Source organism: Triticum urartu, chromosome 3A, assembly GCF_056163025.1.
Source record: "Triticum urartu cultivar PI428250 chromosome 3A, HENAU_Tu73, whole genome shotgun sequence".
Classification (NCBI taxonomy): domain Eukaryota; kingdom Viridiplantae; phylum Streptophyta; class Magnoliopsida; order Poales; family Poaceae; genus Triticum; species Triticum urartu.
Genome location: NC_141875.1, coordinates 9215597 through 9229267, shown reverse-complemented (window position 1 = coordinate 9229267; position 13671 = coordinate 9215597). Strand labels below are relative to the sequence as shown.

The 13671-nt window shown below is 44.8% G+C and overlaps 1 protein-coding gene across 1 annotated transcript; it reads right to left on the bottom strand.

Moving 5' to 3' along the window:
• Window positions 1–7567: 7567 nt before the first annotated feature.
• Window positions 7568–13378, bottom strand: LOC147977723 (uncharacterized). Its single transcript, XM_087545913.1, has 2 exons — window positions 11804–13378; window positions 7568–8010 (listed from the first exon to the last, which is right to left on the bottom strand). Exons 1-2 carry the CDS (start codon window positions 12808–12810, stop codon window positions 7863–7865), a joined length of 1155 nt encoding a protein of 384 aa, XP_087402039.1. The 5' UTR covers window positions 12811–13378; the 3' UTR covers window positions 7568–7862.
• Between the last annotated feature and the right edge of the window lie 293 nt (window positions 13379–13671).

The following is a 13671-nucleotide window of genomic DNA, read 5'->3' as shown; positions in this document are numbered from 1 at the left end:
ACTCGATCAGTGATGTGGATGGTCAAAAAGCAACGACAACAAGGAAATGTCCTCAACATGGTTCATGCGTCCTAAACATATGTTTCCTGGTGCCATCCATTCATAATCTACCATCTTCTACTCCGATCAGCATCAAAGCTAAATCCCCATCTTTCTTCACTATAGATATGCAAGAGAGTCCAGTGCTATGCAATATGGTGTGAGCAATGACCTGGACGAAGTACATGGAGTAGTAACCTGTGGGCACTCTACTTTGCTCACTAGTATATGTAGCACTAGTAACCTTAGTGTTGAGTAGTACACATTATGTAGCTCCAATTACACATTGATGAGAGTAGTAGGTGTCGTATTGATTTCATTCAAGTTAGTGTACTATTAAATAGTAGTAATATATACTCCCTTAGGCCGGGTTCTTTTTTCTGTCAAAGTGTCATGGTTCAAACGGGGAGGTTTTACTGACATGGTGGCTTAAGAATGGTGTAAGAAGATCAGAGGAGACACTAATGTTGGGAGGTGGCATTTTAAAATCAGTCACCTCATAAAATTGCTATGAGGCAGGGCTAAGAGTTCTGAGTGGTGTGTAAAAGAGGAAACGGTTGCTTGCCATCGTTGATGATTTAGATGCTAAAGCGGAAATGCTCCCTTTTTCTGCCGCAAAACATGCTGGCACGAAGTAATGGCCAAACTAATGTGTGAGGAAGAGATCAAATGGGCCCAACGTGCTGAGATTAGACATGTTTTGAAGGTGAAAACAATACGAATTCTTTTCATTTGATCGCAATGGCAAGGACTATAAAAGGAAAAAAATTCCAACTTGAGGATATTGGAACACCGAGGAAATTTTTATTTCCATGTAGCTAGTTTTGTGATAATAGGTGCTACCAGGCTGATGAACATACAATTCAATGCAAAATGCAAGAATTCAGTTATTGAGAAAGATAAGATGAAATTGGCTTCCAACAAGTTGATGTTGAAACAACATTCACCCTGCTTTATTATATTAATATAAAGCCACACAACCAAATGATACAAGTTATTAAGGAAATCCTCAAGAGCTGACAAAGGAAAAATAAAATACAAAGCAAGCCGAGAATGGTAAAAATGCACAAACGTGAAACGCCTGTAGTGCGCTACCGAGGATAAGCACACAAGACATGCCGTCACACCTGAGGGATCACCACACTCATCCCCATCCCCCAGGAGGGACACAACGTGAAGCGTGCCAACCAAAGTGGACAAAGGTTCTCACCCCGAGTGTCAGAGGGTAAGGAGAGCGTCAAGGTGGTGCCCCGAAGGAACAACGACCCAACAGGCATCATCGCCACCGACACCGAGGTGCAGAGCTTTCGCTTGACCTCCCCTACTAGCCATGTTGAAGGGACATATCGCACAACATATCCGACGGGGCAAACTAGGGACTCAAGATCCGAATCTAGGCTTGGTTGATGCCGCCGTCGACAGCCTCTCTAGGATAACCCGCTATAGCACGCCTTGCCACCCACATGGCCGAAGCAAACCACCAACACCCAATGCCTTGTCGCTCACAGGGGTGCTAACTCGAACTCTTGTTGTCGTTCCGCTGAGCACCACGCGAGCTCAATGCCTCTGCCTAGCCAGGCTTCCCCCTGTCAGCCACTCACGAACAAGTGTCATGGTTCAAACGGGGAGGTTTTACTGACATGGTGGCTTAAGAATGGTGTAATAAGATCAGAGGAGATACTAATGTTTGGAGGTGGCATTTTAAAATCAGTCACCTCAAAAAATTGCTATGAGGCCGGGCTAAGAGTTCCAAGTGGTGTGTAAAAGAGGAAATAGTTGCTTGCCATTGTTGATGATTTAGATGCTAAAGCGGAAATGCTCCCTTTTTCTGCCGCAAAACATGCCGGCACGAAGTCATGGCCAAACTAATGTGTGAGGAAGAGATCAAATGGGCCCAATGTGCTGAGATTAGACATGTTTTGAAGGTGAAAACAATACGAATTCTTTTCATTTGATCGCAATGGCAAGGACTATAAAAGAGAGAAAAAAATCCAACTTGAGGATATTGGAACACCGAGGAAATTTTTATTTCCATGTAGCTAGTTTGTGATAATAGGTGCTACCGGGCTGATGAACATACAATTCAATGTAAAATGCTAGAATTCAGTTATAGAGAAAGATAAGATGAAATTGGCTTCCAACAAGTTGATGTTGAAACAACATTCACCCTGCTTTATTATATTAATAAAGCCACACGACCAAATGATACAAGTTATTGAGGAAATCCTCAAGAGCTGACAAAGGAAAAAATAAAATACAAAACAAGCTGAGAACGGTAAAAATGCACAAACGTGAAACGCCTGTAGCGTGCTACCGAGGATGAGCACACAAGACATGTCGTCACGCCTGAGGGATCACCGCACTCATCCTCATCTCCCAGGAGGGACATAACGTGAAGCGTGCCAGCCAAAGTGGACAAAGGTTCTCACCCCGAGTGTCAGAGGGTAAGGAGAGGGTCAAGGCGGTGCCCCGAGAGAACAATGACCCAACAGGCATCATCGCCACCGACACCGAGGTGCAGAGCTTTCGCTCGACCTCCCCTACTAGCCACGTTGAAGGGACATGTCGCACAACCTATCCGACGAGGCACACTAGGGACTCAAGATCCGAATCTAGGCTTGGTTGTTGCCGCCGCCGACAGCCTCTCCAGGATAACCTAGCATGCCTTGCCACCCAGATGGCCGAAGCAAACCACCAACACCCGACGCCTTGTCGCTTGCCGGGGTGGTAACCCGAACTCTTGTTGCTGTTCCGCTGAGAACCACGCGAACTCAATGCCTATGCCTAGCCAGGCTGCCCCCTGTCAGCCACCCACGAACAAGAGGGAATAGGGCCCCGCCGCCCACCATGAGGGTATTTGCACAGGTGGCTCAAGCCGGCGGCTGTGGCGAAGAGAGGGAGCAGAGGTGAGGGAGGAAGGAGTCGGCATCGCCGCCCGAGAGTCACCCGCGGGGACGACGCACGGGCTAGGGTTGGTTTTTTTTACAGCAGGCTTTGCTTTTGTTCCCGAGAGTTGATCCAGCAGTGAAGAGTTAATTGCATAAAACCACCACATTTCGGGCTTCTTCTGCAGGAAACCACCTGGTCCCTAATCATTTGCAAAAATCATCGCGCATTCAGTAAATTTTTTGCAAAAAGCATGATTTAGCCCGTTTAATCACTTTCTTACAAGTGGGGCCGGAATGTAAGGAGCTGATTTGGCAACAAACTGACATATACCTCCTTGGATCTTAAAAAAAGCAACAACAAAAACTTTACACACACACCCCTGGATCTCAAATAGAAAAGCAATCAACCCCTCCTCCGCGCACGCAGACCCCACCACCTGGAGTTCGTCCCGACCTCGACCAGGACAGGAGCTCTGTCCCTCGTCATCGACGGCGGGGTGAGCGCGCGGCCGGCGACCAGGAGCTCGGCGGCAAGGTGCGTGCCGCGGGACTGGCCAGCCAAGGCCGACCGCTACACCACCTGGGTCGGAGTCGCCTGGGCGTGTGCACGTGTGACTAGCAGGCTGCGGCCCCCTTTGCTCGCCGTCCAAGTCACGTGGCCGGCGCCGGCATGGGGAGACGACCATGGTGTCCCAGGTGACCATGAGCGGGCGACCTCGACCATGAGCGGGCGATGTCGATGTCGACCATGGTGTTCCTTCTATCGATGTCGATGTCGATGAGCGGGCGATGTCGATGTGTGGTGATTTTTGCAAATGATTAGGGAGCAGGTGGATTTCTGCAGAAGAAACCCGAAATGTGGTGGTTTTATGCAATTAACTCAGTAGTGAAGGAATGAAAAAAGGGCAGTTAATAATCATGAAAGTGTTCAGAGGAACCTCATGATGGCCAATGGTTTTATTGGTTTATCTAGCTTATGCAGGCTCGTTGTAAGATGTAGAAGGTAAGCATATTAAGCTGGCGTGGAATTTCAACACGGGATAGTTGATTTTCTTAATTATGCACTGATGTGAAGTGTGCTAATGTGAAGCAACTTGACAGAAGTACATGCTTCCAATGCAATTTTTTTTTGCAAATCCAATTAGCTAGATAACCAGTCTGTTATCTGTTCTAGTATTCTTGCTTCCACACATTCCAAATCCATTAAGTAAATTTCCTGCATCCAAATGGATGAATTTTATACATGTTGGTCACTCTGATGTCGGAAGGATATAGAGGATACTATTCCAAAGTCATACATCCAGATTGGCCTTCTCTCCGTGCAAATGTCGCCAACTGCACCAGATCATTGAGTTGAAGATTTGCTTCCCGTCGCCCTTTGACAACAGAGTTACCACTGTTGTGCTGTTCAAGGTAGAATAGCAGCAAGAACAAGTATATTTCCATGATGTGTTTCACATGTTCTAAACATATGTTTTCCGATGCCATCCATTCATACTCTACCATAGTTTACTCTGATCTACATTAAGGCTAAATCCACATCTTTCTTCGCTATGGATTTGCAAGAGAGGCCGGTGCTAAGCAATATGGTATGAGCAATGGGATGGGAAAATTATATGGAGTAAGTAACCTGTGGCGCTCTACTTTGCTCACTAGTATTTGTAGGACTAGTAACCTTCGCGCGGGGGTAGTACTCACTGCACAGCTCCCACTACACATTGATGAGAGTCATGCATGTCGTATTGATTTCATTCAAGTCGAGTTGGTGTATTACTGAATAGTAATATATACTCCTTGATGACAGTAGTAGGTGTGGTATCATGAGAGTAAGTATGCAATGCAACGAAAAAACAGAATGATGCATGTATCTAAGGATTGATCGATTCATAAAAAGACCCGACCCTATTGTGGTTCATGCGGGCACATCGATTTCCATCATTCACTATAGATAGATCGAAAAATACATTTCTTGATGCATCATGTGCAGAGTGCGACCCAATTACTTGTAGAAGGATTAGGAGGAAAAAATGCTAGTGTTCTTAGAGTGTGGTTCTTTGTTTTTTTAACAACATATGTTGCACGGTGCTAGGCAAGTGCAAGATTATCGGATTGCATGTTTTTATTTTCAGATGGGCCACATGTAAATTTACTAAACCAAAGATGCCTAATAAGATTTGTTCGGATTTTGATCGATACCATGTTTCCTTCTCCAGCTCAACGAAGTCACTAATTGCCCCTGCCCCGCGCATGCTCGCATACTTTTGTAGGTGTGTGTATATTTACTGGTGCTTGAGTGGAGTAAACATATTTTCCTTGCCACTCGTTAGAGCCTCTTGGGATTGGCAGAGATTGAGAAATATGATAGGAGTTGACCTATATTCCATTATTGCAAACATTTCTTCATTCTCCACTTCTAAAAAGTTCCCTTCGTCTCCCCGCAAAAAAAAGTTCCCTTCGTCATCTTAAAACCGTTTTTAGCCATGTTTGATTTCTTCTTCTTGCAAATTACATAGATTTGTGGTTTCTTTACAGAGACAAAATTGAGTGGAGTTAATTATACTCCCTCCTTTCTGGTTTATAGGGCTTATCTTAAAATTTTAGATTTCCCATTTTATAAGTCTCAATTTGGTTGCTTTCCATCACATGTTCAGATTTTAAGGTGTATTAAATTATTGCATGCGAGGATTAAGAGAAAGTTGACCAATGCATGTACTTTATTCATACATGCATTGCAATTAATGCATTGGAAACACAAATTTGTGAAGAAAATGGGCATACTAATTGAGTGCTTTTGCAAACTACAAAATTATTCCACCACTCATAATCTACCTTGGTTGATGAGATTTTTGAATTGAGCCCTATAAACCGGAAAGAAGGTAGTACTTTGGATTTACTTAATTAAATGCCATGCATGGTTGACTATTTATGATGGTCATTAAGTTTGTTGTATTAGACATATGTCACTAAAACTTCAACTTGCACACTAATCACTAACTATTGTAAGATGTGGAAAGATCATTGTTTCATTGTTGTGATGTAGATATTGACATACTTTGATGACAATGGGGACATAATAAAGTTATACACTACGAGAGAATAATCTTCATTTCATATAAAGTTGGTCACCAGCAACCACTCTAGAAGCTATTACAGTCCAACCACCAATCATCACCACGCCTCACTCCTCCACACCTTATTTCTTTTCTTTCTTGAGATATCATTAGTTTTTACACATGGGATTGCTCCCGCATGGGTCAATCACAATAGGTGTTTTGTAAAAAAATGCATCTTGATGTTCTGTGCAATGCATGAGCATCTTGCTAGTATTGTAACTACATACTAGAACTAGAACTAGATTATAAACAGGAGAAGGCGAGATTCACTACTTCCTCGCCGGCCCTTTGCCCTTCCGGTCGCCGGCGCGGCTATAGGAGTCCATGGCAAGAGGTGGGTCCACATTGGAGCCGTCGGACCCGTCATCGGAGGAGGAATCAGAGATGATGATGTAGCCTTGCAAGCGCCGGACGGTGTGGTCTAGCTTGCACTTCAGCTTGGCCACCCTCGCCATCTCTGCCGCTGCCTCCGTCACCTCCCGCTTTGATTGCTCAATGCTGAGCCGGAGCTGCTTGGCGTTGATCCTCCGGAGCCGTTGGGCCTTCATCTCCGCCTCGGAAAGTGACCGACGGCACACCCACTCGAAGAGACGGTCCTCATCGTCAGGCACCAGCATCACGGGGCGGCAGCAGGCGCACTGCGTAGCCGCGTCGGACCCCCCCCCCCCATCTCCCTTGCCCTCTGCCCCTCGCCGTGGGCGGCACGTGCCTCCGACTCCGGAGTCCGCATCCGCAGTGTCAGCGGAGTGGGCACTAGACCCATCGCTGCCCCCGCGTTGGGCAGCGGCCGGAGGTGGATGAGGCTGTCGGGCGGGAGTAGCAAATCGGGCAGGCCTGGAGTGGGAAGGGCCGGTGTTGCGGCGACGGGCGACAGGTGGCGTTGCACCGGGCCTGGAGCTGCTGCCCGTATCGCCCCATGAGCGCTCGAGCGAGATACGGAGCGCTAGCTCCTCCTCGTCTCCGGAGCTACCGTTGGAGTGGCCGCCGGTGTTGGACATGCTCGACGGCGCTAAGGATTGGACGGATTGGGAAATGGGAGCGTTGGGGAGCGGAGCGGAGCAGAGTGAGCTAGGGTTTCTTCCGGACGGGAGATTTTGTGGGGTCAGGGTGGGCTGACGTGAGGGGCACACCGCCTCATATCCGTCCAACATTTGGGACGAATATAAGGGGTACCGATCAATTCGGGCGTTTGAGAGCTCTGATTGGGTCAGTTTTTGGTGACCGGTCAGTGACCGAACGGCCTACCCGGACGTTTGAGACAGACATATAGAGCACCCGGCTGTAGATGCTCTTAGCCCTTCACGGCTCACCTTCTCTCCTGCATGAGGCATCGTGAGATCAAGCATATGCTAACCAGCCACTGGATGCTCGACGCTAGCGCCAGCGCAGTGACATACCCTCACTCTTCTTCCGACTTCTCATCCACAAAGACCAAATTTTAGAAGACCTTATTTTGTGAAAACCGAAAATATAATTAGATCAAAGAATTAAACTGATCGGCTCCCCCCTATAAGATTTAGCTTTTTTTGAAATGAAAGGGGTTTTCTCCCGCCCCAACTTTTTATTAAAGCCAAGGCAAACCAACACACACAGACTGTTAAGCAGCGCTCGGCAACGGCCAAAGAGTAGCTGTCACAGACTGAAACATGAGCAGGGTTCAAACAACTAACCCTATTACAGTTGGTGCTTTACCAACACACAAGTCTCATGAATGGACGCAAAGCCAGTAAAAACATATACACTAGTCGTAGACAACTAGCCATACATGCCCTAGCTAAGGGTCCAGGGTGCTCTTTTTATTTTCAATCAGCGCCAGGCGATCCTAAGCAGTTCCCCTCTTCGGTAGTCGAGCAGCTTTAAACAGCGGAGGAGAAGCACACCCTGATTTTCTGAGCACAAGATCTTCCACTGCCTGATCGTTGCCCCCAACAGATTCAAAACACAGCGTATATTTCGCCATCTTCGCCCCTGAAAAACAAAGTCATTTCGCAAACGCCATAAGCTCCACAAGGTAGCAGTAGTGGATATATTCAGAGCTTCACATTGTTTTCTTTTCCTCCAGAAGGAGGATAACACAGTAAAAGAATCAGGTACATTAATCTTAAAGCAATCAGCTAACAGTTCCCAAACCTGTCTGGCAACAATGCATTCAAAAAACAGATGTTGGGTAGTTTCTAATTCCTCACAAAAGACACAAGTCTTATCCTCTACATGTCTACGTTTGGCTAAGTTGTCTCTGGTCAGGCTCTTATTGTAATAAATCAACCAAAGGAAGACATGAAGATTAGGGGGGACTTTAATTTTCCATATATCGTCTCTGATCTCAGAAGTGATCCCTCCAAAGTTAATTAGTTTGTAAAAAGACTTGACCGAATAACTACCAGATGGTTCCAGCCGTCACACAGGCTGATCTGGTGAATCAGATAGAACAACTTGTTTCATTAGATTAATGAGATCACTCCATCTGGATAGATTTTTTTCATTCACACATCTCCTAAAGGTTAGTTGGAGTTCACCCCCAACCCATACTTGAGCCAGAGTAGCTTCTTGTTGTTGACAGATTTCAAACAAGTCCCAAAAGGCAGTTTTCAGGGAACAATCCCCGAGCCATGTATCATGCCAAAAGGCAATAGTTTTACCATCTCCAGGGATCCACCTATAAAAGTTCTTAGCTGCAGCCAAAGCCCAGGCTAGGCTTTTCATGAATGGGGATCCCATGGTAGTTCTAGTACTAAAAAGGTTTGGGTTATCAATATTGTATTTGTAAGCCAAAATCTTTTTCCAGTCACTAGCTCTATTATCAAAAAATCTTTTTCCCCAGGAAGCCAAGAGGGCCATACCCCCAAACCACCATACTCCTTCCTCCTGGAAATCAGTCCCCAGCTAGCAAGATGATATTTATGAGTATCTCCCACATTCCCCCAGAAAAAATGGGACATCTGAGAAGTAATCATGTCAATGGCCCATTTAGGGAATTTAACAATAGACATCAGATAGGTAGGGATACTAGCAATGCAAGTAGTAAGCAGAATCAATTTGCCTCTATAGGAGAGAAATCTCCCCAGCCACCCAGCTATGTTCTTGATAATCCTGTCTATAATGGGTTGTAAGTCTTCTTTTCTAAGTTTTTTAAAGTGCAGAGGCACACCTAAGTACTTAAAGGGAAAAAACCCCCAATTGACAACAAAACACCTGAGCAAATTCCTTAGCCATTTGATCAGTTATATTGATAGTATGCAGGTCACTCTTGTGAAAGTTAATTCTCAAACCAGAAAGTTTCTCAAAGCAAGTTAATATCCACTTCAGGTTCTTGGCACATTCAATAGAATTATCAAGAAACAGGATAGTATCGTCAGCATATTGCAGGCTGACCACTCCCCCAGGAATTGCATTAGGCAGAAGCCCACATATCAAGTTATTATTAACAGCTTTCTGCAGCATCTTAGAAAAGAAATCAGCCACTAAATTAAACAACCGGGGTGAATGGGGGTCACCTTGTTTTAAACCTTTACCACCAGCAAATTGGGGACCATTGGTGTCATTGATTCTGACCTGGAATGTCCCCTGGTGAATAGTAGACATCACCCACCCCACCCATTTACTGCCAAAACCTCTAGAAAGAAGCATTTCCTTCAGAAAATCCCAACTCACTCTATCATATGCTTTCTCATAGTCTAGCTTAAGGATCAAACCACTGGAACCAGACCTATGAATCTCATGAATGACCTCGTGGGCCATAACCACGCTTTCCAAAATGAACCTACCTTTAATAAAGGTAGTTTGGTTAGATGAAATAAGTTTGTCACATAAAGGGGGGACCCTAGTGGTCATGGCCTTGGAGAAAATTTTAACACCACAATTGCTTAAACTAATAGGTCTAAAGTTTTTCATATCTCTAGCCATAGGAACTTTAGGAATGAGGGTAATGATGGCATGGTTCAATTTATACATATCTAGAACACCATTTTCAAAGTCTCTAACCATCCACATAAAATCATCTTTAATTAAATCCCAGAACGTTTGGTAGAATAAAAAAGAAAGGCCATCAGGGCCAGGAGCACCACTGGCAAAAGAACTCATAATAGCTTGTTTGATTTCATCTTCAGAAAAAGATCTCTCTAGGGCTTCTCTTTCCTCATTACAAACCATTTCATCCACCCCCCAGAAATCAGCATCTAAATGAATGTCAGGTCTGGGTTCAAAAGCAAACAATTCCTTATAAAAGTAAGTAGCCACATCAAGCATATCTCTGGTGGAGGTAACCACTCCCCTTGGGCTGTTCAGCTCAGCAATATGGTTTTTCCTGTGTCTATGGTTAGCAAGAGCCTGAAAATAGGCATTGTTCCTATCCCCCTCTAAGATTTTCCTATCCCTTGATCTCTGCCATAAGCCAGTCTCTTCTTTTTTCCAAATATCATCCAGCTCTTGTTTGACATTTTTCATCCTCTCGAAATCATCAGCAGAAAGCTGTTGAGATTCAGAGAGAACATCAAGAGCATCAAACTCCATAAGGAGTGCCTTTTTCTTTCTTTTTTCAAAGTAGCTTCCCTGTTAATGTGCCAACCTTTGATTTTTTTTCCTAAGCACTCTAGCTTTAATCATCCAATTGTCAGCAGAGGACTTAGTGGAGGTCACAGAATTCCAAGCCTCTGCGACCACCTGATGGAACCCAGGTTGGGCTAACCACCATTTCTCAAACCTAAATGGTTTGGGATTAGTTGGAGCCCTAGCACCAGTATCAAGGACTAAAGGTGTGTGATCACTCCCAACCCTGGGAAGAGCAATCAACATAGAAAAGGGAAAATGAGCATCCCAGTCCACAGAAGTGAACACTCTGTCAGGGACGGCAAAAACAGGAGCACTCTGATTATTAGACCAGGTAAAGACTCTATTAGAAATAGAAATTTCCAACAGGGCCCATCTATTAACCCAGTCATTAAAGAGGAAAGTAGTTTGTTGGTTAATATGCCCACTGCTTTTCTCAGATTCATTTCTAACTAAATTGAAATCCCCACACACCATAATAGGATAAGAAGCAACATTCAAGGTATCATGCAACTCAGCTACAAAATCCATCTTGAATTCTAAATAAGCAGAACCATAAACCAACACCAATTGCCAAATAAAACCATCAGACTTATTTTTAATAGTGGCCACAATAGAGAATCTTTGGTTAATGAAACCAATAATCTCAAAAACATTTTCTTTAAAACCCAAAAGGATCCCACCAGCAGTATTATCAGCAGGTAAGAAGTGCCAAGCATATTCACTGAACCTGTCAATAGTTTTGAGGAAACCCTCAACAATAACTTCTCTTTTAGTTTCTTGGAACCCAATAAAATCAGGGTTAGATTTGGCAATAGTATCACACAGGCACTGAGTTTTTCCAGGTTGTCCAAGGCCCCTAATATTCCAAATTAGACCTATCATAACTAAGCAATTTTTAAAGGGTGAGATAAGCCACAAGGCTTGGCCTTAGTCAGGACAATGGGTGTTCTTCTGCAAGCATCAGCAGTGCCCACTGGCTTACAAGAAGAATCACTCACAGGTGTGCTAACTAAATCATTAACCTCAAGATCCAGATTCTCAGGGAGAACTATATCAGGGTTATTACTGGCAAAAACCAGGCATCTCTCTCTTTCCCCAACTACCATATCATCAATGACATCATATTTGTAAGATTCATCACCCCCAATAACCAAATTCATTTGTTCCAATTGATCAGCAAGAATAGATTTATCATTAGTAGAGAAGGATTTATCTTTAAAGGTTTTAGGAATCTCCAGATTTTTCTTCCTCTTGTATGCAGCAGCTTTCTCCATAATGTTAATGTTCCCACGCCCCCTAGTGTTAGGTTTTTGAGCAAGAACAGGTCCCCACTTAGATCCCTTCCCTGGGACAACTCCCTTCACCTGAGCATGGTTGAGTGAATCAAGCAAAGATCTCTTTAATGTATCACTTTGTAGGATATGAACGGCCTCAGGGGGGAGAACCCCCAACTTTTCCTCCACATTTCCCTCATTCTCAGAATCTGACATGTCTACCGCCTTGAGTAGCTCCTCACAGTAATCCATACTGCCAGACCTCTCCACATCTGTTGGTACCTCCTTTCTTTTCCAAATAGAGACAGGAGTTTTCTGGGTCAGGCTCTCTCCCACAACTGCATCATCCTCACCTTTACCCACATCATCGCAGTTTTTCTCCATCTGCAGTTGCTTGTTCTGGTTGCTCTGTTTTCCATCACCATCAGAAGATGTAGTAGTTTTGCCAGCTTTAGATAAAGCACATGCCAGGACAAAGTTTTCCTGGTCATAATCAATGAAAGGTTCCATTGGTGAGAACACCAGCTTCTGTGTCACATGTTTGTTGGCAGAACCATGTTTGGATGAGAAGTTGGCTTTGTCTAGCTCATCAATGGCCAAACCCCCATCCTCTGATCCATCAGAGTTATGTTCATCCTGAGTCCCCCTGCCATTTCCTGTTTGATCCTCTTCAGCTTTCTCTGCTTCCTCATCACCATCCTCATCCTCCTCAATATCAATGACATAATCTACTCCACCCACTTGTTCAAATCCCTCAACAGTAAAGCCTAGCAGGAAGAGTTTCTTCTTCATCTCAATCTGTCTCTCAAATGGTATCTTAGTTGGGTCTCTGCAAGCAATCTTAATCCTGACATTTTCAAAGAAAGTCCTGAACATACCATTCCAATCAACATCAGTCAACACCCCAAAAGGGAAGCAATTTGAGCAAATACTTTCCATGTGCACCATTTGGGAGGAATGCCCTCAATTTGCACCCAAGCTTCAATTAATTTCCCAAAAGGATCACATCCACCCTTCCATTCAGTCAAGGTGACATTTACATCTTGAGGTAGAGAGAACCCTGCAACTCAATGAGATCTTCCACTTTCTTCCAAGGGGGAAATCTAACCAAAAAGGTTTTGCTGGATAACCCTCTGATTTGCCATGGCCATTGCCTAGTTTTGCAGAAAGTTGCAGTCAGGAGTTCCATCAACTTGGGACAATCCACATCACCTTTCAGAATGTTCACCACAGCACAGTTTTGAAAATTTAACCACTTCGATTCATTGGCTATAGGTACATCCACATGGTAGAAACCAAGCCCTCGAGCCCCACTGCCAAAGAAAGCAGCAGTGGGCTGAACTTTCGACCAAGCAGCACAGTTGTTGACGTTGTGATTTTGTTGGCAGATAAAACATGCCTTTGGTTTCACACAATCCCCCACATAGTGACCCGGCCCCCCACAGTTGAAACAAATCATATCTTTGTACCTCGGGTCCAAGGCCTGCTCTAGTTCTACTTCACCAGATTGAGATGACTGTACCTGGGCGGAACCCGCAGTCGACGTTGTAGATCTGGCAGGTTTTGGCGCAGGGGCTTGCTCTTTTGCAGGCGGAGCAGATGGCTGCTTGCGCCCCGCAAACGAGGTAGCCTTCTGCACAGGCGCCTTAGATTGACCAACGCCATGGTTACCACTACTCCCAGCTCGGTGATCAGCCATTCTAGCACCACGCTTCACTACCTCCGCAAACGACAGAGATCCAGGCCCAATCCCCTCTCTCGTAACCTTGTTGTTCTTTGGCGGTGGATCAAAAGGTCGAATCGAAGCAG

Coding starts and splice junctions, on each gene's coding strand:
- LOC147977723 (XM_087545913.1), bottom strand. CDS start 12,810: ATGGTGCACATGGAAAGTATTTGCTCAAATTGCTTCCCTTTTGGGGTG. Junction 8,011..11,803: donor GAGATTCCTAAAACCTTTAA/AGATAAATCCTT, acceptor ACTTTGTTTTTC/AGGGGCGAAGATGGCGAAAT.